Below are 23,019 nucleotides of genomic sequence, written 5' to 3'. Positions count from 1 at the left end.
GGGGCTGGCGCAGGGCCTGGCCCAGAGGAGACGCTCAAGAAAAGCTCGTCCAATGAATGAGCAAACTGTGCAAGGCAATGATCCACTTGGTGACTTCGCTGCTCACAGACAGGGGGCGTCCCATTCACTGCCATCGCTCTTATTATTTGCTGGAATCAGACGGATAGGAATAATGGACCAAAAAGGTGACATGGTTGGCTTGAGCACTGTTGGCTTGTCTGTGAATTTTTCCTAGTTCTCCCCGCCCCATCCCTCCTGTGTGCAAATCGGGTTTGTGGGGCTGAGAAGAGAGAGTCCTGATGTGATTTTGCTTCCTCACAGGATTGCCCAAGGGCTGGGAGTTGGATTCTACCCAGGAAGGAGCTGTGTATTTCATCAAGTGAGTAAGATGCAGTTTCTTTCTGGTCTGACTGTTGGGCCTACTGTTGTCCTTGTCCGTGATGGCTGCATTGGGAGGCAGGTGCTTAGAGGGTCTGCTCGGGCACTGAAGGCCTTGGGGGGTGGTCTGTGAATGGCCAGGAGGCCTCCAGGCTTCTGAACGTGGCAGAGAAAGCTGGGTGTGTGTTTCTGCTGGTCTGGGAGAGCCGTTGTCGGTCATGGGAAGTTTTCCGGGTTGGAGTGGGTGAGGGGAGTGTTGGGCTGGGTGGAAAAGGGGGGGGGATATAGCTCAGCAAATAAAGGAAAGAGGCTGCTTTAGACCCACGTGGGACAAAGGCTCAGAGGAAGGAGCCCGAGCACCAGGATGGCCAAAGGGGCTGGAAGTGGAGCCAGGTGGAGGGAAGGTGTTAGCGAGGGTGCACAGACAGGTAGGCCGGGAGGTGGCCAGGCCCACCCCATCTCTCCTGCTCTCCTGGCTGGGGCATGTGTGATCCTGGAGGTGGCAGGCGTGTGTGCGGTGCTCTGTTTTTCTCTGGAGGTTGATCACGCTGCTCCGTGGGCCGGGGTAGCTGGTGCTCTCAGCAGCTGACTGCGCACCTGGGGAAGGTGTCCCGGAGGTGACCTTGGAAGCAGAAGGTAACTCTTCGGGCTGGGGTGGTCCACGTCCACCCGACCGGACTCATTGCCCTCGGCATCGGCCCGGCTCTCTCCATCTCCCAGGCAGGCTGGGTCCTGGCTTAGTTCCCACGGGCGAGGCTCGGCGTGCACAGGCCTGTGCCTGGTCCGGCCTCGGAGTCTACAGGCTGGGAGAGCGTGGCTGTGCAGACAGCTGGGGAGCGGGCACCGCCGGAGGAATCCCCGGCCCAGCCACGGACGGAGGGCCCTCCTCACCTCTTTCCCCTCCTGCTCTCCTTGCAAATCTTTTCCTCCGTCAGGAGAGCTCATCCTTCCATCCCCTGCCTTGAGACCAGCCAGCACTTACGCCAGCTTGGCTGTTAACCATATTCTTTTTTTTTTTTAAAGGTTTTATTTCTTTATTCGACAGAAAGAGAGAGAGAGCACAAGCAGAGGGAGGGACAGAGGGAGAAGGAGAAGCAGGCTCCCCACTGAGCAGGGAGCCCGATGCGGGACTCGCCCAAGACAGACACTTAACCGATTGAGCCACCCAGGCGCCCCTGTTAAACACAATGGACAAATTCTCTGCTTTGGAGATTGTTCAGATATGACATGACGCCTATGGCCTGAGCTTTCCCTGAAATTGAACCGAAATCCTTGCTGCAGTTAAGATTTATTTCCTCTTTTCTCCTTGATGATACCATCTGCATACTCCTTATGTGCATCTGGTGCGTGAGACCATCTACTAGGTACTTGCACCTGTATTACCCCCTCTCCTCTGGCCCTGAACACATGCCGCCTGCTGTAGCCTGGCCCTGACCCTCTCTGACCTCCTCTCCCGTAACTGGCCGGCTATGGCGATTTTCATCTTTCTTTCCCTCCATTGTGCCAAATTCATTCTTACCTCAGGACCTTTGCATGTGCTGTTCCTTCTGCCTGGGAGCACTTTCCTCCTGTTTTTGTGTATCTGGCACCTATGTATCATTTAGCTCAAGTGTTACCTTGTCAGAGTGACCCTTCCTGATACCCCATTCCCTGCCCCACTCTGCTCCTCCTTAGACCCTCTTACTTTTTTTTTTTTAAGTAAATTCTATGCCCAGTGTGGAGCTCAAACTCACAACCCAGAGATCAAGAGTCTCATGCTCCACTGAGCCAGCCTGGCACCCCCAGACCCTCTTACTTTTCTTCATACCACCTGCCAGGTAGCCAGAAGTTTGCTGTTTCTGTATTTGCTTATTTATTGCTGGTGTCCCCCCACTGCCACGTCAGTGCTGAGAGCAGATTCTGGCTATTTCGTGTTCCACCATGTCCTAGAACCTTGCTGGCGCATGATAGGAATCTAAGATATTTGCTGGAATAAATAATGGGAGATGTTGGGGGATAAACAACAGAGGCATGGCTGACTCCTGTTCCAGCTGCCAGCCTGGAGCATCCTGAGCTGCCCTGGCTCCGTGTGCCCGGTCCTGAACTCGTCCCCTCTTCCTCACCAACACCGATTCCATCTTTCTCAGAAGTGCCACCAGAGCAGAACCCTCAGATACAGGCTGGCGCCCCATTGCCTGTCGGTTCTCCTCCGAAATATCTCACCCCATGGCCGCAGCCTGAGTTCCTGCCCACATGGGCTCTCACCTGGATCATTCTAGCAGCTTCCCAACTGATCTCCCTGCCTCCAGGCCAGACTGCTGCCAGAATGCTTGTTCTCTACAATGCAAATCTGGTCACATCATTCTGCATTAAAAACCTTTTGTGCTTCCCATCAGTTACAGGAAAAAATCTGAATTCCTTACTCAGGCACTTGAAAGGCCTTCATAATCTGGCTTCCTGCCTTCTTTCTCTAGCTTCACCTCCCATACTCCCCAGTTTGCCAGACCAGATCATTTGTGGTTCCCTCAACACACACCTCCCTTCTGTGCCTCCCAGCCTTTGCAAGTGCTAATCTCTGCTCTCACAGGGCTTGTGTCCACCTGTGAACACTTGCTTTTCCTTTAAAACTCTGCCCATGACATCACGCCTTTAGGGAAGCCCACCTGTATTGTGATTGTTTACATGTGTGTCATTTTCCCTAGATTGGTGGTTCACAGACTTGAGGGTGCACTGAAATCACCTGGAGGGCTTGTTAAAACAGATCGTTTGGCCCCATCCCTAGAGTTCCTGGTTCAGAAGGTCTGAGAATGTGCATTACTAGCAGGCCCGCAGGGGATGTTGATGCCGCTCGTCCAGCCACCCCAGTTGGAGAACTAGGGGTCTAGTTTGAAAACTCATCCAGGGCAGGGGAGACATAGGGTGGCCGTAAAGTCTGGAAACATAGACAATATCATTTCATGACGTATTGCAACGAAATGTCAACAAGCTATTATGCTTTCACGTCTGTTCCCAGACTCGGTGGCTGCCCCATGCGTCCGGAGCGGCAGGGGCCTCTCCGAGAGCTGAGCTTCACTACATGGTCTCACTCGGTCCCCACCACAGCATTATGAGGGAGCTGCTGTGTCATCCCTGACTGTTTTAACAAGGCAGGAGAAAACTGAGACTTAAAACTGAGTAAAAAAATGTGTTCAGTGTCATGAAGCTTGTAGGAAGCGAAGCTGGGACTCAGCCCCATGTCTGCCTGATTTCGCAGCCTGGGCGCCTAGCTTAACGCCACAGCTGCCTTGGTGCTGTGCTCAGAATGGGGCGGGGGGTGGATTGTTCCAGAAACCCTGACTGCATGAGGAAGGGAGGGAGGGAAGGAAGGAAGGACTCTGGCCCACTCATTTTCACGGTTCCCTACATGATCCATTCCCTACAAAGGCTTGTGACATTGGGTTGGTGGGTGAGTTAGAAACTCTGAGGACCCCGGACGTGGATCCCGAGAGCTAACAATAAAAGTCAGATACACAGACAACTGGAGAAGCTATTTCTTTTCCCTTCTCAAATTTCAATGAGCCAACGTTGACACTTGCCCAGGATCAGACGAATATGATCACCGTGTGTCGGGAAGGCCTTCCCCTCACGGTGTTTGGGAGGTGATTCTCATGATGCCCACGATGTCATGGCTCAAGCATGCCTGCGGTTTTTAGGGTGTCTCTTACAGGCAGGTGGTGCAGAGAGAAGAGAAAAAGCCGGGTTAAAATGTGGGGGAAACCGCGGCAAGCCTGTGTGCGTGTACCACATCGATCCAGTAGAGGGCGCCAAAGCACACAGGATCGGCCCCAGGAAGGCCTCGAAGCCTTTGCTCAGGGGTGACCCGCGGCCGCTCCAGGGCCATCTCCACCATCCTCCGCCACATCTCATCCACTGTGGGTCTGGTAGACTTCTTTCAGACGCTTAGAGATCTGGGTACGTTACACCCATTCCTGATTTTCTCTGGCCCCTGGCTCCTCCCCTGCTTCCTGCTAAAGCAGCCGGCTGCTGAGTTTGCCAATTCTGTCTCCAAGGAATGAGGCTCAGGGGAAGGAAACCCCATTTTGCAGATGCAATAAACTGAGGCCCAACAGCCAAATAACTTGTTCCAAGTCGCTCGGTTGGTAAGGGGTAGAGCTGGGGTCGGAACTCAGTAGGCCCTCAAAGATAGCTCACCACAGGGGGCTCCCTTTTCTCTCCCCAGTTGGTTCACTCTGACAGAGGGCGGGGGGTGTGGACATGGCCGGGGTGAGGAATGGGTAAGACATGTCTGAGGGGCAACAAGTCCATCAGTTTCATGGCCGCCTGGACTGTGATGACATTCAAAAGGCAGGGTGGCCCGGGTGTTTAGAGACTGGTTGTGACTCAGAGTTTTGGACTTTCCCCTTTGAGCCCCGAGAGCATGGATTCTAAGGGTGCTTTCTTCCCTCACGCCTCCTCCTCACGCCCTCTCCACCTGAGTGTCACAAAAGTCTTGCTTCTCCTCTGCTGGGCTCGCAAGAGAGAGAATGTATGTTTGGTGAAGGAAGTTTCTTTTCTCTGCTTCTCTTTACCCACCCTTGCTGGAACTCTAAGACCCTCCTGCTGCAATGTCTCCCTCACCCGGCTCCCCAAAACAAAGGCACTGCTCCAACAGCCGTCCTACCTCTGGTCTCTCACGCCCCCAGGGCCGCCCAGATCGCCCAGAGGCATCCATCCGCAGGGCCAACTCAGAGGATCTGTCTGCAGCCCTTGCCCTCTGTCTGCCAGAGAGGAAACCCTCCCAGCAGGCCCTTCTGTCCGTCTCCTGCCTTTTTCAGCTGCCCGAGGATTGTGGGGGTTGGGGACTGGGGTCCTCATCCCCTTCCCTACCCTGCCTGTCTCCCCCTGGATGCTGTAATCTCTGGCCCCAGCCCTGCTTTACTCTATTGGCTCCTCAAGGCCAGAGACGCCCCCGGAGCCCCTCATCTTTGTTTGGCTGGAAGCCGGCTCTCCCCCTGCCTGCCGTGGGCCGACTTGCCAAGTCCTAGAGAGCCAGGGCGGGTGGGTTGGGCTTAATCGGTCCTGCCTGGCACTAGGCCTGTACCCAGGATTTCTCTGCCCCTTCAGCTGAGTGCCTTTCTCACAGCCGAGGAACTCAGCATCTCAGCTGGGCTGGGGGAGTGGTGGGGCAGGGACTTAGGGATTTCCCTCCCCGCCAGAGTTGCAGGCAGGTGCATACTGCTCTAACCTGAGATTCTCAGCTCTGGCCTGGCCTACTCTGGGGTTGGAAGGACAGGCCTTGTGGGAGCTCTCTCTGGGGTGTGTGGGACTGGGGTGTGGATCGGATCCCTGTAATGACCCCCCTCCCCACTAACAGGGTTCTTCCTGGACCCTGGAAAGGAAGCTTGTGCTCCTTTCTTTTTAAAGAAAAAGACTCCCATTGGTTAAATGATGCTTATACTCAGATCACACTGAAAGAGACCCACAGAGAAAGATAAATAGTGCATTGGAGTGAAGAGAAGCTTCATTTTTGAAATCAAGTTGTTGTAATAATAAATATTCAAAAAAGATATAATAGTCAGGTCGGTGAGTCATTGCAGATGCCCTTCATCTAGCTCCTGCTTCTTGAACTATTTCTGTATTCAGAAGTGAGCCCCGAGCTCCTCTGGTTTGCTCTACAACTTCTGGGTCTCAGGAGCAGGTGGGACTGAGACCCCACGAGCCTGCCCGGAAGTTCAAGTGGGAATATTCCATCTTCTTTCCATCTTTCTGATCCTGGTTATGAAACTCAGCCTTCCCCTTGCACTTACCCATTGTCACAGAGAATCTGTTATTGTTCCAGCATCCACAGAAATGTCAAGAGAAGGAAACTGAGCCAGAGAAAGAGAGATAGAGATTGCGAGAGAGATCCCTTAAGATGGGGCTACAATCCTATTGTCCGAAGCCCTCCCTTCTGCCTCTGAACAAACACTGATACCCCCTGGCTCGGCGGGCATATCCTTGCCCAAGGTCACCGGAGACCAATTTGGGCTGGAGACCTAGGAGGTCCTGGCACCTTGTCATGGGTTCCAACCAGCTGCACACGTTATTTTTTGCAATTCCTTGTGCTGGGGGAGGGGATGTGAAGGTGCTAGGGCCCCTACCAAGCCCTCCTGACACCCAGAGATGTGCCCGTCTCTTGGGTGGAGAGCCGCAGAGACGAAAGGCGCCCACAGGCAGGTGTGCTGAGCCCCCATGATGCCAGACCCCTGGGCACCTTCTGGTTCCCTGCACTCTAGTGGGAGAACAGCAAACTGCAGCTTACATGGAGGAAGGTGGCCCCAGATCCCCTTTGGTGGGGGGCAGCTCTTCCTGGTGGTGGAAGGCCAGGAAGGCTGTGCCCAAGTACTCCATCCTCTCCTGGGCGGGAAGCATGGGTGGTTAGCAGCTTGTCGCCGGTGTGGATGGAGTTAAACCTTTCCAGGGACTATTTACTCCTGATCCTAAGTGACAGCTTGGGGAGGGAGAGTCACGTGGCCCTGAAATCCCCGCGGGAGCCCATGGAGCATGCCCAGCTGCTTCTGCCTGGGAAAGATGCTGGATCCTGCAGTCACCACAACAGCATCCTCTCCCCGCGCCAGGGACCTGCCAGCCGGAGAGATGACTGATTAGACCGGATCAGATCCAGAGCCCCGCTCTTCAGAAGGGGGCCCTGAGGGGCGGGGGAGGAGGACCCCAGCTGGCCGGAGCTGGGGGAGGGGTGCCTCGGGGCGCGGAGAGTTCTAGCGTTTCACCGCGGGGCTCACACCTCTGAAGCCGGTGAGTCTGTCCTGATGCATCGTATAGAGGAGGCGGGAGGAGGAAGGCTGTGCTCTCTCTGGTCGGCCTGGCAGCCGTGTGAGTCCGGGCTGCTGACACTGCGGGGCCACTGCCTTCCCCATCCCTCATTCTTGGCAGCCTTACTTGGGGATCATGGATGCTGAGAATGCTAATTATAACCCGCTCTGTGCCCCCACCCCCGCCTCTAGAATCCCCGGTAAGGGCTGATGTTGTTGGAATTTATTACATTTGAATTGCATCTCTTGGGTGAGGCCAGCTTTGGGGCTGCCAGCCTCCTAGGGTCTAGCTGGGCCCCCCCAGCCTGGCTAGAGCAAAGAGGCCAGCCCCACCCTGCCTCTAATCTTGCCAGAAGTGAGTTGAAGGCCAGCAAGAAGGAGAGATGGAGGGGGGTCCAGGGGTCAGGCTCGGGTCAGCCCCAGGGACTCACCTCCCTCAATGTGGTGAGGGGTCACGGCATGTGTATTTTATGGGTCTGAGGTTGGGGCCCAGGGCCACTGAGGCTCTTGAATTCCTTGGGGCAGCTGATCTCTGGGATCTCAGATTTAGTGGGGAGCACCTGAGGAGCTGAGGCCTGGTACGTGGGCCTGGGGGCCTGAGGGGATGGGTTCGTAATGGTGGGGTCAGGCTGCAGCTAACAGAGCCTCAGCCTTATTGTGTGAGGTTCTGGGCAAAGCAGCAAGGTGGGGGAGTTGGCAGAGAGGGGTGGGGGGGGGTAGGGAGGGGGTTAGATGGGAAGGCAGAGGGAGAAGAGAGAAGAGGCTAGAGAGAGGCTCTTTGTGACCACAGGCCAGCCAGAGAAGGGAAGAGAGGGGGCTGGAGCCTGGGAAGGCCAGAGACGGGAGAGGCAGGACAGAGGGAGCTAGCCCGAGGGTGCAGGGGTGGGGAGGGCTGCAGAAAGGGGGAGGTGGTGGGAGGGGATGGAGTTGGAGTCAGAGTCCGAGCCAGAGAGGGTCTTCTGAGCTTGCAGTTCTTCCCCTACCCCTATAGACCCCTTGCCCTCAGTCTGGCAGTTTGGGTGGCTGGCTCCCTGGGGGGGGGGGGTCTCCTGAATGCCTGGGGGTGGGAGCCCTGTGGGCATGTCTCAGCCTGAGCCGGCTGTCCAGATGGCCTTGTCCAGATCGTAGGCATCCCCCCTTACAAAGCCCCCCCAAATCCTGGCTTCCAGGCCCCTCTGGGGGAGCACGGAGCCAGGGAGGCTTTCTGTGGCCTTCCACCTCGGCGCAGCTGCATTTCAGCTCGGGCAGGAGATGAGCAGATCCCGGTGGTGGAGAGGAGGTGGGAGGGAGGTCCCATAGAGGCACAGCGGGCGCTGGCTCCTGGAAGGACCGGGTAGTGGCCCGAGGCTGGGAGCCATCTCCCGGTGGGGGCGGCTGGAGGGGCCGGGGCAGGCCTCCTGGCCCCGCCGCTGGGCAACCTTACAGAAAACAGGCAGCTCTCTGTATCTGCTCACAGGGCGCAGAGTGCTGGGCTGCAGATATGAATTATTAAAAGTCCTTGGTTTTCCAATCAGTGGCGAGGTGATAACTGTGTTAGCGCTGGTGTGTAATTAATCCTGGCGGGCGCTGCACAGGCTCGAGACAATGGGGGCTTTTTTTTTAAATTTTTTTTGCCGGGTTCAGCTTTTTTCCCATCTTCACAGGAAGGTGACGGTGCAGGACGCATTACACAGATAATTACTTTTAACGTGTCTGCCTAGATTATTGAGTCGGATTCTTCCTGCTCGGTGTAAATGAAGTAATTACCGAGGAAGTCAGCGAGCGGGGCACCCAGCCCTGGCTCCCAGGCGGACATCGTGGCCTGTCCAGGCCCGGCCTGTGGCCTCGGGGCGCGGAAGAGGGAGCTGAGCGGAGAGGGGGCCCAGGCCAGCGTGAAGAAGCGAGGTCCTGGTCCTCAGCGCTCCCCTCGCTGGCCTGGAGCGAGGATCCCCGAAGACATTGGCACGGAGCTTGGCACCTGGCAGGCACCCGATCCATGTGTCCCCCAGGGGAGGGTCAGGAGGAAGAGGACTGCTGCTGGGCGTCAGGGAGAGCTTGCTGAGCAGCGGGGGCCGGGGGTTCTGGCTGCCAGAGGTTTGGTGCAGTGGATTGAGCTCTGGGCTGAGGTGGTCTGGGAGCCAGTGCGTTATTAGTGAGATGACTTTAGCAGGCCAGTCCCCAAGCAATTAAAAAAAAAAAACAACATTTAGAGAGGAAAGAACGGTTTGGTTGGGAAACATTTAGAAATCAATGTGGAACAGAGACGGAAAGGCCTCGAGGCAGGCTGAGTGGGGTTCTTCCCTTGGCGGTCGATCAGTCCAGGTGGGCTCCTGCTCAGCACCCACACCTTCCGATGCCCCCCAGAGACTGTCTGGTCCAGCCTCCCTCCAAGCCCAGACGAGCCCTCTGTTCCCTCCCTGCTGGGAGCCCCAGCCTCCAGCGACGGGGAGCTCATTACCCCACCAGGCAGCCTGCTCCATGGTTAGAACATTCTTCTATATGGAATCAAAATCTGCCCACTTCTAAGGCCTGCCCTTTGGTTCTGATTCTTTGAAGCGGCACAAAACAGTCAGCTCTCTTTCCCGTGGTGATAAAGATGGTTTTCTTCATATTAAAATAGCATATAATAATGTGTGGATGTAATGTATTTTATGTAACCAGTTTTGTATTGGGACATTTAGGTTGTTACCCTTATTTTCCTTTTACAAATAACACAACATGAACATTTGTGTGCAAAGGCCTTTTCTGTGTTTTGGATTCTTTCCTTAGGATAAATCCCAAGACATAGAATTAATGCGATAGAGTATATACGTTAAAAATTACGATTCTGAGTTGAAAAATAATACATAGCCATTTAAAAAAACTGAAAAACAGATAGAGAAAAGATTAAAATTGCCCATAATTGTCTCAGAGGTTTGGTATATAATTTTACCATGTTGATACATATATGTTTTTATGAATCCATGCGTGGACATGTAACTATATTATCACAATACACATATGTACTATTAACATTTTGGACCCTATATATTTTTGTCACTTACATAAGTGGCTTCCTAGCGTTTCATTATATATCTATTCTATTTATTTAATTGACCCCCTTGTTAAACTAGTTGTTTCCAGCTTTTTGCTTTTATAAGCAATGCTGCAATGAACATATAAATATCTGAATCTTTGCACATATCAATGATTTTTTTTCCTTAGGTTACATTTCTAGAAATGGAATTGCTGTGTTTTTTTATTTTATTTTTTTGGAAGTTTTTATTTTAATCTCCTGGTGCTCCTCACAAGTGCCCTCCTTAATCCCCACCACCTGTTTCCCCCATCCCCCACCCACCTCCCCTCTGGTAACCATCCGTTTGTTCTCTATAGTTAAGAGTCTGTTTCTTGGTTTGTCTCTCTCTCTCTCTTTTTCCCCCCCTTTGCTCGTTTGATTTGTTTCTTAACTTCCACATACAAGTGAGATCATATGGTATTTGTCTTTCTCTGACTGACTTATTTCATTAGCATTATATTCTCTAGCTCCATCCATGTCCTTACAGATGGCAAGACTTCATTCTTTCTTGTGACTAATATTCCATTATATATACACACCACCTCTTCTTTATCCATTCATTCATCTATGGATGGGCACTTGGGCTGCTTCCATATCTTGGCTACTGTAGAGAATGCTGCTTTAAACATAGGAGTGCACGTATCCCTTTGAATTAGTATTTTTGTATTCTTTTTTTTTTTTTTTAAGATTTTATTTATTTATCAGAGAGAGAGAGACAGAGGCAGGCAGAGGGAGAAGCAGGCTCCTTGCTGAGCAAGGAGCCCGATGTGGGACTCGATCCCACAACCCTGGGATCATGACCTGAGCCGAAGGCAGACGCTTAACCGACTGAGCCACTCAGGCGTCCCAGTATTTTTGTATTCTTTAGGTAAATACCCAGTAGTGCCATTGCTGGATGGTTGGATAGTTCTATTTATAACTTTTTGAGGAACTTCCATACTGTTTTCCAGAGTGGCTGCCCCAGTTTGCATTCCCACCAACAGGAATTGCTGTGTTTTAAAATATTTTGCCATATTTTGCCAAATTCTTTGTTGGAAATTACTAATTTACATTCCTGGCAGTTGTGTTCAAGAACATGTTTTCTTATACGAGCATCAGCATTGAACATTATAACATTGTCATTGCTTTCATCCATCGCTTCATTGTTGTAATGTGTTTGTTTGATTAGGAGTGAGATTTAAGGTTTAGTGCAGTCGTCAAGATGGCAGTGATGGGGGTTGGGGGATGGGGGATGAAGGGGGGTGGAATTCGGGTTGAATCTGGGCTCTATCACCTACCAGTGATACAACCTTGATAGTGACTTAAATCTCTCCGTGCCTCAGTTTCTCCACCTGTAAGATGAGGATAATGAAGTTACCTATTTCATGCCCCTCTTGTGGAGATAGGCGAGGTCTCATCTACAGAGCAGGTAGAATCACGCTGAGCAGATCGACACATGCGTTTGCTCTTATTTTACTGTTGTTGGTGTGTGTGAGAAGCACAGAGATCTGAAGATGGTATCATGATCTCCACCCTCCAAGCCCCCCAGGTCTCCTGTCCTGGGCTAAATGCCCCTATTCCTCCAATGGCCCCAATTCCTTTCTCAGGCTTTCCTGGAGCCTCACGCACGTGGTGCGGTCCCACCAGTACAGAACATGATCCCCTGGAATGTCACACTTCTGGGGACTTCTGGCAGGTGCCTGGATGAAGGGGATTTGGCTCCTCATGTGTCTTCTGCACACAGGACTCTGCCCTGGAGCCCCCTCCCCGCTGTGTGTGTCCTTACTGACCCTTCCTTGTCACATCTATCCACAGGGTGCCCTCTTCCCGGGAGCCCTCTCTGCGCTTCCCAAAGTAGCGCTAGTTGATCTGATAAACTAATTCTGGGCTGCGTGTTAATAATAAGACTGAGTGGGTACGCTGCCCTCGCGGGTTGTGGAAAGAAGGCCTATCTGGAACTTGAAGACATAGATTCAAACCCTCGTCCAAATTAGCAGAGCTGTGTGATTTGTAGCAAGTCCCTTAATCTCTTTGCACTTTTGTTTCCTGTTCTGAAAAATGGGGTTAGTATCACTAGCCACTTAACTAGTTGATTGCCAGGAGAGTAATATATATATACATATGGAAGTGCTTTGTAAACTGCAGATAATTATCCAAATGTCAGTTATTGTTAGATGCGTGCATTGAAACAATGTGTATCAGAATGCAGTGCTTTAACTCAAAGATCAGACCAGAACCAAGCCCAGAATTAGTTTATCAGATCAACTAGCGCTACTTTGGGAAGCGCAGAGAGGGCTCCCGGGAACCGGGCCCACTCTGGATAGATGTGACAAGGAGGGGTCAGTTGGTAAGAAATGTGTTTAGGGTTGATAGTATTTAGGGTGACCATCAAATCCTCCTCCCCCATTTATTTAGTCTCTCTTAAGGGTTGGTCCTGACTGTGTGAATTCAGGAAATAAGGCTGGGCACCTCAGTGCAGATCTGATAAACATTCATGGATGCTCAGGCTTTACCCCTGCAGGGCCTAGGATCCCCCTCCATGGAGGAGGTGAGGCCCCTTCTTAGCTCTGACATCACCATGTCCACCCCGTCTGGCTCATCATTACCTGAAAACCTGAGTCTATAATTGCAGGGGCCAATTTGCTTTTAATTAGCCTAATACTTGCAATTAGCCTGTTCAATGCATCCCGGCCTCTGGTGGTGAGGTCATTTTTCTGATGTTGCTTGGTTCCTGGGTCCTCATTAGCATCACTGGGCCATCCAGAGACATCCAAGCCTGCTTGCCTCCACCTAAAACTGTGGCTGCCAGGCTGAAGAATTGAAGAGGTTGTCGTGGGGAAGGAAAACCGACTTTTGGCGAGGTGGGATGGGAGGGTGGGAGTGTGCCGATAGACATGTGGATTTGTTAGCGTCACAGGTGAGCTCTAGAGCCTGGGTTCCTCCTTTTAATCCCGTGCTTTTCTCCTTCTTCTTCTTTTTTTAAAAAAGATTTTATTTATTTATTTGAGAGAGAGAGTGAGAGAGCGAGAGATCATGAGAAGGGGGGAAGGATAGAGGGAGAAGCAGGCTCCCCGCTGAGCAGGGAGCCCGATGCGGGGCTTGATCCCAGGACCCTGGGATTATGACCTGAGCTGAAGGCAGATGCTTAACCACTGAGCCACCCAGGCGCCCTGCTCTTCCCTTTCTGAGCTTCAATTTCCTCATCTCGAAAATGGGAGTAACAATTCCTGCCCCACCTGCAACCCCAAGGCTCACATGAGCGAAGGTAGGAAGTGGGTATGAGTGTAAAGCCGGGCCCCATGAGACTGCTTTATCACATCAGAGGTGAGATACAAACAGTCTCAGTGTCCCTGGGCGCCTGTCCGGTAATTCCTGGTTCCATTGTCTGCTCATCCTGCCCTCTCTCCTCCAAACCACGGCTGATTCGAGCGCACTGGCGCATAGCAGGGACTCAGTAAATGTTGGTTGGTTATATGGGGCTTTGGGTGGGAGGGAGTTTGGCTCAAGGAGACAGTCACGAGAAAGCCTTTGATGGTGTGTATGGGAGGTGTTTATTTCCTGTGCTCCTCAGCCTTGCGCCTCATTCCCCTAGACTGAGTTGTTGCAAGGCCAGAGATGGTCTTATTTGTCCTTGTCTTTGTGATGTTTCGCACAGAGCCAGGCACATGCCCGTTGTTGGGTAACTGCTTTTCGAATGAATGAATGAATGAATGAATGAATGAGTGAGTGCATGAGTGAGACAGGGTCATGTGGTAGAGAGAGCATGACATTGACAGATGAACTGGCCTTAGAATCCTGGCCCGGCCACTTTCTTTTGGCAAATATTTACCGTATGTTCATTATGTCCCAGGCAGGTATGAGGTTGCAAAAATGAATTTTTAAATTCACAGTCTGGTAAGGGAGCAGACGTGTGAGCAAATAATTGTCCTGTATGTGATAGAGACATATGCTACATATGTCGGTGGCCAAGAAAGAAACTGGTAGAATCTCCCGGGAGAGAAAGGATTCCCGAGGAAGGGGCCTGAAGCTGGAGCTCATGGATTTCTCACCAGAACTAAAGTCTCCTTCCCAGAGGTGAGGACGGAATGAAATCAAATAATATGAATAAAAACATCCGACACTGAATAATCTTTTAATAAATGTTAAAAATGTTTCCTTGGTGGGGGGCTGGTGAGGGAAGGGCAGGAGCGGCGGGGGGGGGGGGCTCACAAATTTCAGAAGCTGAGCCACAGAGCTGCACTGCTGAGTTCTGCCGTAAACACCTGCACCCCCCGCAGCAAGTTCCGTCACTGCTCCGACTCTCAGCCGCTGTGTCCGCCACGTGGGGACCGTGCCTTTGTGTACGGGTCAGTGGTGAGACTTCACACCAGGCCCCTAGGACAGGCTTGGCACATAGTAAGTACTAGAAAATACTAGCTGTCTTATTATTACCGACGTATTTCATGGAGAGACTACATCTGCGTGCAGACACACACATGTCGCATGCATGTTGACTCCCAGATATGCTCAGAAAGGAAGGCGCTGAGGGGTCCCCCCTGGGGTTAGGCTGAGCTCAGTCTGAGAACCGCTCCAGAACTGGGCGGGGAGGGGGGGGAGGTAAGCCCGAGGCTGCTACCCCGAGCTGGGGGAGCCAGCCGCAGGGAGACTGAGACGCGGTCCCCTGACAGCAGGAACTTAATTCCCTCAGGCACGGAGGCCCCAGCCCAGGCCAGTGCTGCAGCAACATCCCAGGGCTCTGTCGCCTGACTGGTCCCCTGACCTTCCTCAGCAAGGCAGCCTGGCCGCCATGCTGGGTTGCCGTGGTAACTGGCAGCCTCCCAGCTGGGTTGCCCGGGTAACCAGTTAGCTGGTATTGGGGGAGGAGGTGGGGAGCTGGGGGGAAATCAGCCTCAAAGAGGCAGAGAAGGACAAGGGCGGGACCAAGACGAAGACAAATCCCAGATGCCCCCAGCGCAGCCCTCTCCTCTCTCCCTCATGGGACTGGGAAAGCCCAAGAAAGGCAGGTAGGAAAGGATGTGGTGGTGTTTCCTGCCATGCATGTGCGTGTGTGTGTGTGTGTGTGTGTGTGTGTGTGTGTGTGTTTTGTGGGGTGAATTGTCTTGGCCAATGCAGGATGTTTGGAAGATTTGATAGGTCTGGGCAGGATCTCCCGGGCAGTGATCAAGGCAGTGAGGTCCAGAGGGGAGGCCATGGACCGTCCAAACCCAGATCTCAATCCCGGCTCCCCCACCCCCTGGGCAACTTCACCTCTTTGGGCTCTAGTTTCCTCATCGGTAGAATGGAGGTGCTAACGCGCACCTCCAGGGACGTTGTCTGGCACAGTGACTGGCACTGTCAGTGGTGGTTTCCTGCTCTCCTTCCATGCTGATTTTCTATTCCGTGGATGCTTTCCAGCCGCCAAGGGCTTTATCTGGGGCCCACCCTGGTCCCTGGGGCAGGGGATGGGGGGTGGGAGGGTTGGAGTTCTTGAGAATCCAGAGACATGGCTCTCACCCTCAAGGAGTTTACCATCCCAATCTGCTGGGGACAGGAAGCAAGTTTATACAAGTGGGAACGTCCACAAGGAAGTTTTCAAAGTAAGACCTAATTGAAATGTTTGACTGCAACCAGTAGAAATACATTTTCCATCAGAACCCAGCAAACACGTGTGTGTTACCCTTACTGTGTGTGGTGCACGCTAGCTTCCTGTTATATTTTAGTCTAGTCTGGCCAGTTTTGTTTAAAAAAAAAAGAAGTCTTGACTCTTGAGCTTGATTTCACGCCCACTGACGGGTCACCGCCTTCAGAGTGGGAAGCCCTGAGAGAGAATAGAAACCAAAGCTCCCTCGGGTGTGTGTAGGACCTCAGGCTTCTCTCACCTTCCACAGGTAATGTCATCTGGTTGGATCCTTGCGACTCTAGACTGGGCGGTAACCGAGGCTCAGAGGTCACATGACTTACCCAGGATCACAGATCGGAGGTCAGGCTTGCAGTTTGCCCAGAGTTGTGGACGGCTTTTGAACCAGGGTCTCTGTGGTGTGGGTTCACGGGGCACCCCTGTGTGTGCTGAATCTGATGCTGTGAGCGGAGCCAAAGGGTTCTTCTTGGGGGCGGAGGTAAACTGGGGTCTAAAGACCCAAAAGGATTTGTCCTAGCCACCTCAAAATGGAGGGCCTGGAATGGAGACCAGAACTCAGTGCCTCTTGTCTGTTGTTTCAGGGGTGGGAGAAGCTGGGTGCTGAGGAGAGCTGTCGAAAGATGAGGCTGAGTCTGAAGCAACCTGTGTGTTCCCCTCAGGGTTTGTGAGGGGGTACATGCGGGAGGGACGGGGTGAGCCTGGTCGCACTGAAGCTCACCCCTCCCAACGAGCTTTTCTGGCTGCTGAGCCAGGCTGGGTGTAGCTGTGAGGAAAGATTCCGTGTCAGGGTCCTGGGGCCAAGGCCTAAAGGCCTCAGGCTTCTGGAAGATTTTCTGACAGGAAAGACTTAAGCCCGTCCCCTGAGAAGCAGAGCTTTTAATTGTCTATCTCCTGTCCTACAACAGAAATGACGGTCGGCAGGAGGCCTGCCAAGTGTGGACTTGACCACAGAGTAGGTTCGGCTGGAGGAGAGCTTAGTACCAGGTGGCTGAGCTTGGGAGTGGCTGGAGAGGGGAGGGCACGAGCGGCTCTGGAACACCCAGGCAGAATGCTAACCCTCTAAATATTTACTCTGATAAATTCAGGATCAGGCCTGGAAGAAGAATTAGGAGCATGTGGAGGACTCCATACTGCTGGGTTCTGTTTTCAGCCATGCCGTGAGAATGGAGCCTGTCTCTCAACCTCTCAGGACTTGGTTTTCCCATTTGTAGGGGCTCAGTTGACGGTGCAGTCCCGTCCCTTCCCTCCACAGACCTTGCCCTTTGCAAACAGAAGACTGGGCAAGGCATTTACAGGGGAGACGCATTTCCTTTCCGTTTGGGCGTATTCCGTTTTCAGCTCCTACGTGTCGCCCACGGCACAGAAAGCTGCCTAACGTGCCAAGTGCCCGAAGTGGCGGCTGAGGAGTAGCGTGGTGGGGCTTGTGGTACAGGCACTGTGGCTCTGGGAAGCTGTGGGGCAGGGTGCGCTTCAAGCTTGGCTGTGTTCTTGTCTTTCTGGCCTTATTGGGATTTATTCAGCACCCACTGATTTGAACATCAGCATTTCCAGTGGTAAAAATGAGAGCAGTCAGAGGTATGTTGTCCAGGCTCCTGATCTCAGGCTCCTGGTGCCTTTGTCACAGGACAGGCCAGGGTGATGGGTGTGTGACCAGGAATTCTGCTGGAACTCAAGTGGGATGGAAGTGGGGTGAATAGAGCCTGGGAAGATGGGTTCCCAATAAGAAGAATCAGGGGCTTAGGATCATAAAAGGAGACTGTGCCTTTGCTTGAAAGTAGACTGACTCACACCGTGAAGTTGGGTGAGTATCTAATAGGGACCCCTTGTCTCTGCACCCATATACTCCGCATGTACCCAATGTACTGTAGACCATATTCCTTCCAGCTTGTCCAGGGTGATTTAACTCTTTATCTGTGAAGAACCTGTATTTCTTAGACGATGGGCCACTTACTCCAGACCACACTGAAAGGTGGGGGAAGAATCAGAATTAGAATTTGTGGATGTGTCCGTATTTCCTGCCCGAACCCTCTCCTTACCCCTCGTGGGACCCAAGCTTGAATGGAAGCCTATTCGATTGCACGGAGATCATAGAGATGGGGGGAGGGGTAGCATGGGACTTTTCTTTTGGCTTCACCTTGTCGTGACACCCCCAACAGTCATGGCTCATTTGTGGCCCCTCGGGGCCGCCCAGCTGGCCTCCTCTGCCCAGATGCCCAGACCCTGCATCCTGGCAGAGGTCGGGGGTAGCTGCTGCCTCCTGGAGCAGTGGGAGCGTATGCGTGTGTTACTGGCACGTTCGCGTGCATATGGGGGGGCATCGGTTGCTCTTGGTCTGACCATGCAGACAGGAAGTCACCACGGTGCCGAGGCAGAGGCTTGGAGAAGGGGCTGGAGGGATTCTCGGAGGCAGAATCAGCATATCCAGGGCTGGTCCTTACAGCTCCCTCCCGCCCCGCACAACTGAAGGAGGGGTTATCGAACAGAGCAAGCTCCTTTCGGAGTGCAGGCCTTCTCTGAATCCAGAAACCCGACGTCCTCATTTAAACCCAACTTAATCTCGCAGAGCAGGCTTGCCTCAGTCCCTTCTTTTCCCTGTCCACTACTCCCAAATGTTTCCACTCCGCCCTGTTAGCCTTTATCATTGGGGTCACTTCGTGTGACCGGGTGCTGAGGGTGAGGGTGCCCCGCAGGCAAGTCAGGGCGCCCACGGTGTGGAGGGGGGATGAACGTGGAGACCCTGCAGACCCGCCTCGTGGCGGCAGATCCCGCGTGTGGAGAAGGCAGGGAAGCGAGGGAGGAACCTCTGGAAGAGCAGATGGAGAGTGCGTACCTTCGGATGGGCTGCCTCTGGCCAACTGTCCCGGAGGCAGAGCGGCAGAGCCTCGGCGACAGAGAGAGCGGCCAGACCTCAGGAGAGACTTTGTGGAACCTAAACGGAAAGCCTCCTGCTTGGGCCCAGCCTCTCCCAAATCTGGTGTTGTCAGCACTGAGTCAATAACACTTACACTTACTAAGTTATATTTTTAAAAGTGTCCTTTTAATGGTTGAAACAACCAGTTGGAAGTAGAAGTTGTTCTGAAATATTTTCATTCACATATGTCCTTCTCTCTGATAAACTTGTATCTCTTCACAGTGACCAGCATAATGCCTGCAAATAGCTGGTGCTTGACCACACCTTCCCCCACCTTCCCTGGGCATCATGCTTGGGGATGGGGCAACGTGCAAGAGCTAGGATATGAATAAGATAGGAAGCTCCTCTCAGCCCAGATCTTTCTGTGGGCTGAGATGTCAGATTCCTCCACTTTCTGGCTCAGAGCTGGAATCCCTGTCTCCCAGCCAGTGGCTGAAGGATTGACAGGGTAGAGTTTGAGGATATCTTTTCCATCCTTCTCTGCTTTTCTCCTTGGAGATAAGGCTTTGTCCCTTATGCTGGGGTACCAGAAAATGTAGATAAGGTGCTGGCCCACAGTATAGTTTGGGTTAGGAAACACCGAACCTCTTTCGTTCTTTTTATGATGACTGTATATTTTTAATATTTCTTTGAGAAGGAGCAAGCTATTTTCAGCCAGCTTAGAGGAGTTTATTACTCCCACCAGAACCTTATAACAGGTCATGGGAAGGAGATGTCAGCAGAAGCTCATTTGCATATTTCCCACAATCCTTCCTCTGGCTCAATTTCTTAGCCATACTGGGCAGGTTGTCCTCTGGGCATTGCTGTCACTTTCTCTCCATCACACACACCAGAATCTGTGGGCAAGTCCGGGCTAAATGTAGCTCATTTTAACACTGTGCTCGGGTGTCAGAGTCTTTTTTTCTAGACAGAGAGACCAAGACAGGAGAGCGACGTGGAGTTTCAGTCTTGGCCCAATGCTTCTCGCAAATAGCGGTCACCCTTCCAGTGTCCCAGGCACGTGAGCACCAGCACCACTGGATTCCCCCAGTGACGAGCAGGACTGCTCTGGGAAGCAGCCTTCTCCATTGTTGGACAGCTTCAGCTCGTATCCTTCCTTAATGCTGAACTGAAGCTGGTCTTCTACCTTTTTGGTAAACTTGTCTCGACTCTGGTTTCAAGAGTCAGACATACAAGGGTCAAGAGATAATATGACACAGTAGGAAAAATATAGGCTCTGGGGCAGTCTGCCTCGGCCTGCACTTGACTTTACACTTGCCAGCTCTGCGACCTTGGTTATAATCCTTAACCTCTCTGAGCCTCAATTTATGCATCTGTAAATTGTGAGTAGTGATGGTACTTACCTCATAGGGTTGTTGAGAAGATTAAGCCAATAAACACATGTAAAAACTTAGAACAGGGGGCGCCTGGGTGGCTCAGTCGGTTAAGTATCCGATTCTTGATTTCGGCTTGGGTAATGATCTCAGGGTTGCGAGATGGAGCCCCGCATTGGGCCCTGTGCTCAGTGGGCAGTCAGCTTGAGAGTCTCTCTCTCCCTCTCCCTCTGCCCCTCCCCCACCCCTGCACGCTCTCTTTCTCTCCCTAAAATAAAGATAAATCTTAAAAAAAAAAAAAAAGCTTATGGGGCGCCTGGGTGGCTCAGTTGGTTAGGTGTCTGCCTTTGGCTCAGGTTGGGATCCCAGGGTGCTGGGATCGGGGCCCCACATTGGGCTCCCTGCTCAGTGGGGGGCCTGCTTCCCCTCTCCCTCTGCTGCTCCCCCTGCTTGTGGTCTCTCTCTTTCTGTCAAATGAATAAAAATCTTTAAAAAAAAAAAAAAAAGCTTAGAACAGGGCCTGGCAACTACAAGTTACTTGGCGCATGTTAGCTCTCCTTCTCTTAAACCGTCTAGAATTGAATACAGTGCTCCAGATGCGGTCTATTCAACGGGACTCTGATGCCCTCTACTTGACAATCTATTTATGTTACCTCAGACTAAATTTGCAAATCACTGGTGTTTGAATTGAGCTTACTGTACTGAGATGCTCAGGTTATTTTCCCATGGACAGCTGTTTAGACCTCCTTTCTCCTACATAAAAGATGTGATGTGCGTTAGCGGGAAGGTCAGCATCGGGGGAGCCTGGAGCATCCCCTCACATTGGTTCTGAGCACACACAAACCGTCATCGATGCAGCCGGGTCCTTTTTATAATGCCATTCAGCAGCGGGTGTTCTGTTTGGAAAATCTCTTGACCCACATTGGCCTGAAATGAAATTCCCCTCCCCACGGGTCTTTTCTCTCTCAGTGGGTCTCTTTCATTCTTTTTTTTTTTTTTTAAAGATTTTATTTATTTATTTGAGAGAGAGCAGAAGCAGGGGGAGCGGCAGGCAGGGGAGAGGGAGAAGCAGGCTCCCCACTGAGCGGAGAGCCCGACATGGGGCTCCATCCCAGGACCCCGGGATCACGACCCGAGCCGAAGGCAGACGCCTAACGACTGGGCCACCCAGGCGCCCCTCTTTCATTCTTCTCTGTTCATCTGACGCACTTGCTTATCAAGTGAGCTGAGCTACGTGCTCGGTTGGGTCTTCCTTCCCTCCAAATCCAGCTCCTCTGTTTCCCAGGCTAACAGGGGAAGGAACATGGGTGCCTCAAGCATATCCAGAAGGCCTGGTTTCAAGGTAAACTTCTGAGATCCTCTGAACCCTTCTTCTTTGTGGACCAGCAGCATCTACATCACCTGAGAGCTTATTAGAAATGCAGAATCTCAGGCCTCACTCCCAACCTACCGAGTCAGAATCTGGCAAGATCTCCCAGGTGACTCATATGTACATTAAAATTTGAGGGGCACCTGGGTGGCTCAGTCAGTGAAGCCACCGACTCTTGATTTTGGTTCAGGTCATGATCTCAGGGTTGTGAGATGGAGCCCTGCATCGGGCTACGTGCTCAGTGCAGAGTCTCCTTGTCCCTCTCCCTCCCCCTGCTCGTGTGCTCCTGCTCTCTCTCTCTTTCTCAAATAAATAAATAAAATATTTAAAAAAAAATAAAATAAAATTTGAGAAGTACTGCCCTGCATTGTTACTCAGCTTGGGGTAGGAATGAGGGCCAGGGAGGGAAGAATCCTATCTTCCGAGATCTTGAAATTTGTCCTACTGTCCAGGCTCCTGCTGTCACACATAAACCTATTTCTAGGATATCCGATCACAAACTGTCCACATTCTCTGTCTGCCTCTTGGAATGCCAACAATATGGTTTTTCTAAAACACTCATGCACTTTAAGAAAATAAAGGCAGCGTGTGCGTTTTCCCCATTTTATTAGTAACATGCTCTTGAGCATAGTTCAAAACCTTTGGATTATACGTACGGTTGGAATCGTTTAAATGTTCAGTGTAGGGTTTTACAGTTATGAGCTATTTTGTTTTGTTGATGTTAGGTCGTTGTTCCAGTATATGGAATCCTGATTCATAAGCGTGTTAGTCATCCAGCCAGGCTTTGTCATAGAAAATCGGGTAGCCTTGCGTTCTGAGTCTTTATGCAAATCATGGATGAAACCGTGGATGAAACAGCAGACTCACAGCAGAGCCCGTGGTGCACGGGAGACGCGTGCCTCCGTTCAGCTAGCTTTATCGAGGGTAATCGCTGCATCGCCGTAATCAGATGAGCTGGTTTCAGTTCTGGCTCTGCTCTCTGCTGCCTTGGTCACCTTTGGCAAGGTATGACCGCCCTAGACACCTGTTTCGTCTTCGGCAATTGAGGAAATTGGGGTAGTCATCAGCATCCCCTGGGATGCATTAAAGAAATGCATGTGCCTGGGCCTCTCCCCTCCCCCAAGATCCCCATCCGATTGGTCTGTGGTGGTACCCAGGCATTAGTATTTTAAAAGCTCTTTGGGAAAAAAAATAAAAAAGTAAAATAAATAAAAGCTCTCTGGGTCATTCCAGTGTGAAGCCAGGACCAAGAACCACTGAGCCAGATCCCCTCTGACATGCATGCTCTATCCCTCTGATCTCAGAGGCTCCCTGGTGTCTGGTAGGCATCTTCTGGGGGCTCTGGTCCCACAGTCTGAGCTCCGCTGGCTGTGGTCCAGGGAGAGAGGGCCTGGCTGGTTGGTGTAGCGCCATGGCCAGGCGCTGGGCATGCCAGGTGGGACTGCAAGGCACCCTTGTCTTCCCCAGATCCCTGGGAGAGGACTTGGGATGGCTGCCATCAGCTGCATGCTTTCCTGCCCTTCTCCTCTGGACAGGAGGATCATCTTTGACTTCTCTGATGTTAGCTTCTTTCCTGTATTTCTGAGCTTGCTGCTTAAGAAAAGTAGCCAAAGGCCAGTGTAAGTCAGTTTCAGTGTCAGTCAGTCAA

At 52.1% G+C, this 23,019-nt stretch overlaps 1 protein-coding gene across 15 annotated transcripts in view; it reads left to right on the top strand.

The window, feature by feature from the left end:
* Positions 1–23,019, top strand: part of PLEKHA6 (pleckstrin homology domain containing A6) — a 139,511-nt gene that overhangs the window by 11,054 nt on the left and 105,438 nt on the right. For 12 of the 15 annotated variants that reach the window (XM_036075870.2, XM_036075874.2, XM_078078289.1 and 9 more), the window contains exon 3: positions 322–379. Coding sequence is in view for 1 of the 15 variants with exons in the window: in XM_036075879.2 (XP_035931772.2) it covers positions 15,136–15,164 (29 nt within the window). In the remaining 14 variants the exon portion in view is untranslated. Of the gene's footprint in view, positions 1–321; positions 380–6,707; positions 7,132–15,129; positions 15,165–23,019 lie in introns of those variants that run through there. The other 3 variants (XM_036075887.2, XM_036075882.2, XM_036075879.2) reach the window with 3 other exon arrangements.

This window comes from Halichoerus grypus, chromosome 7, assembly GCF_964656455.1.
Source record: "Halichoerus grypus chromosome 7, mHalGry1.hap1.1, whole genome shotgun sequence".
Lineage (NCBI taxonomy): Eukaryota > Metazoa > Chordata > Mammalia > Carnivora > Phocidae > Halichoerus > Halichoerus grypus.
Note: the sequence above shows the minus strand (reverse complement) of the source record. Positions and strands in the feature narration are given on the sequence as shown.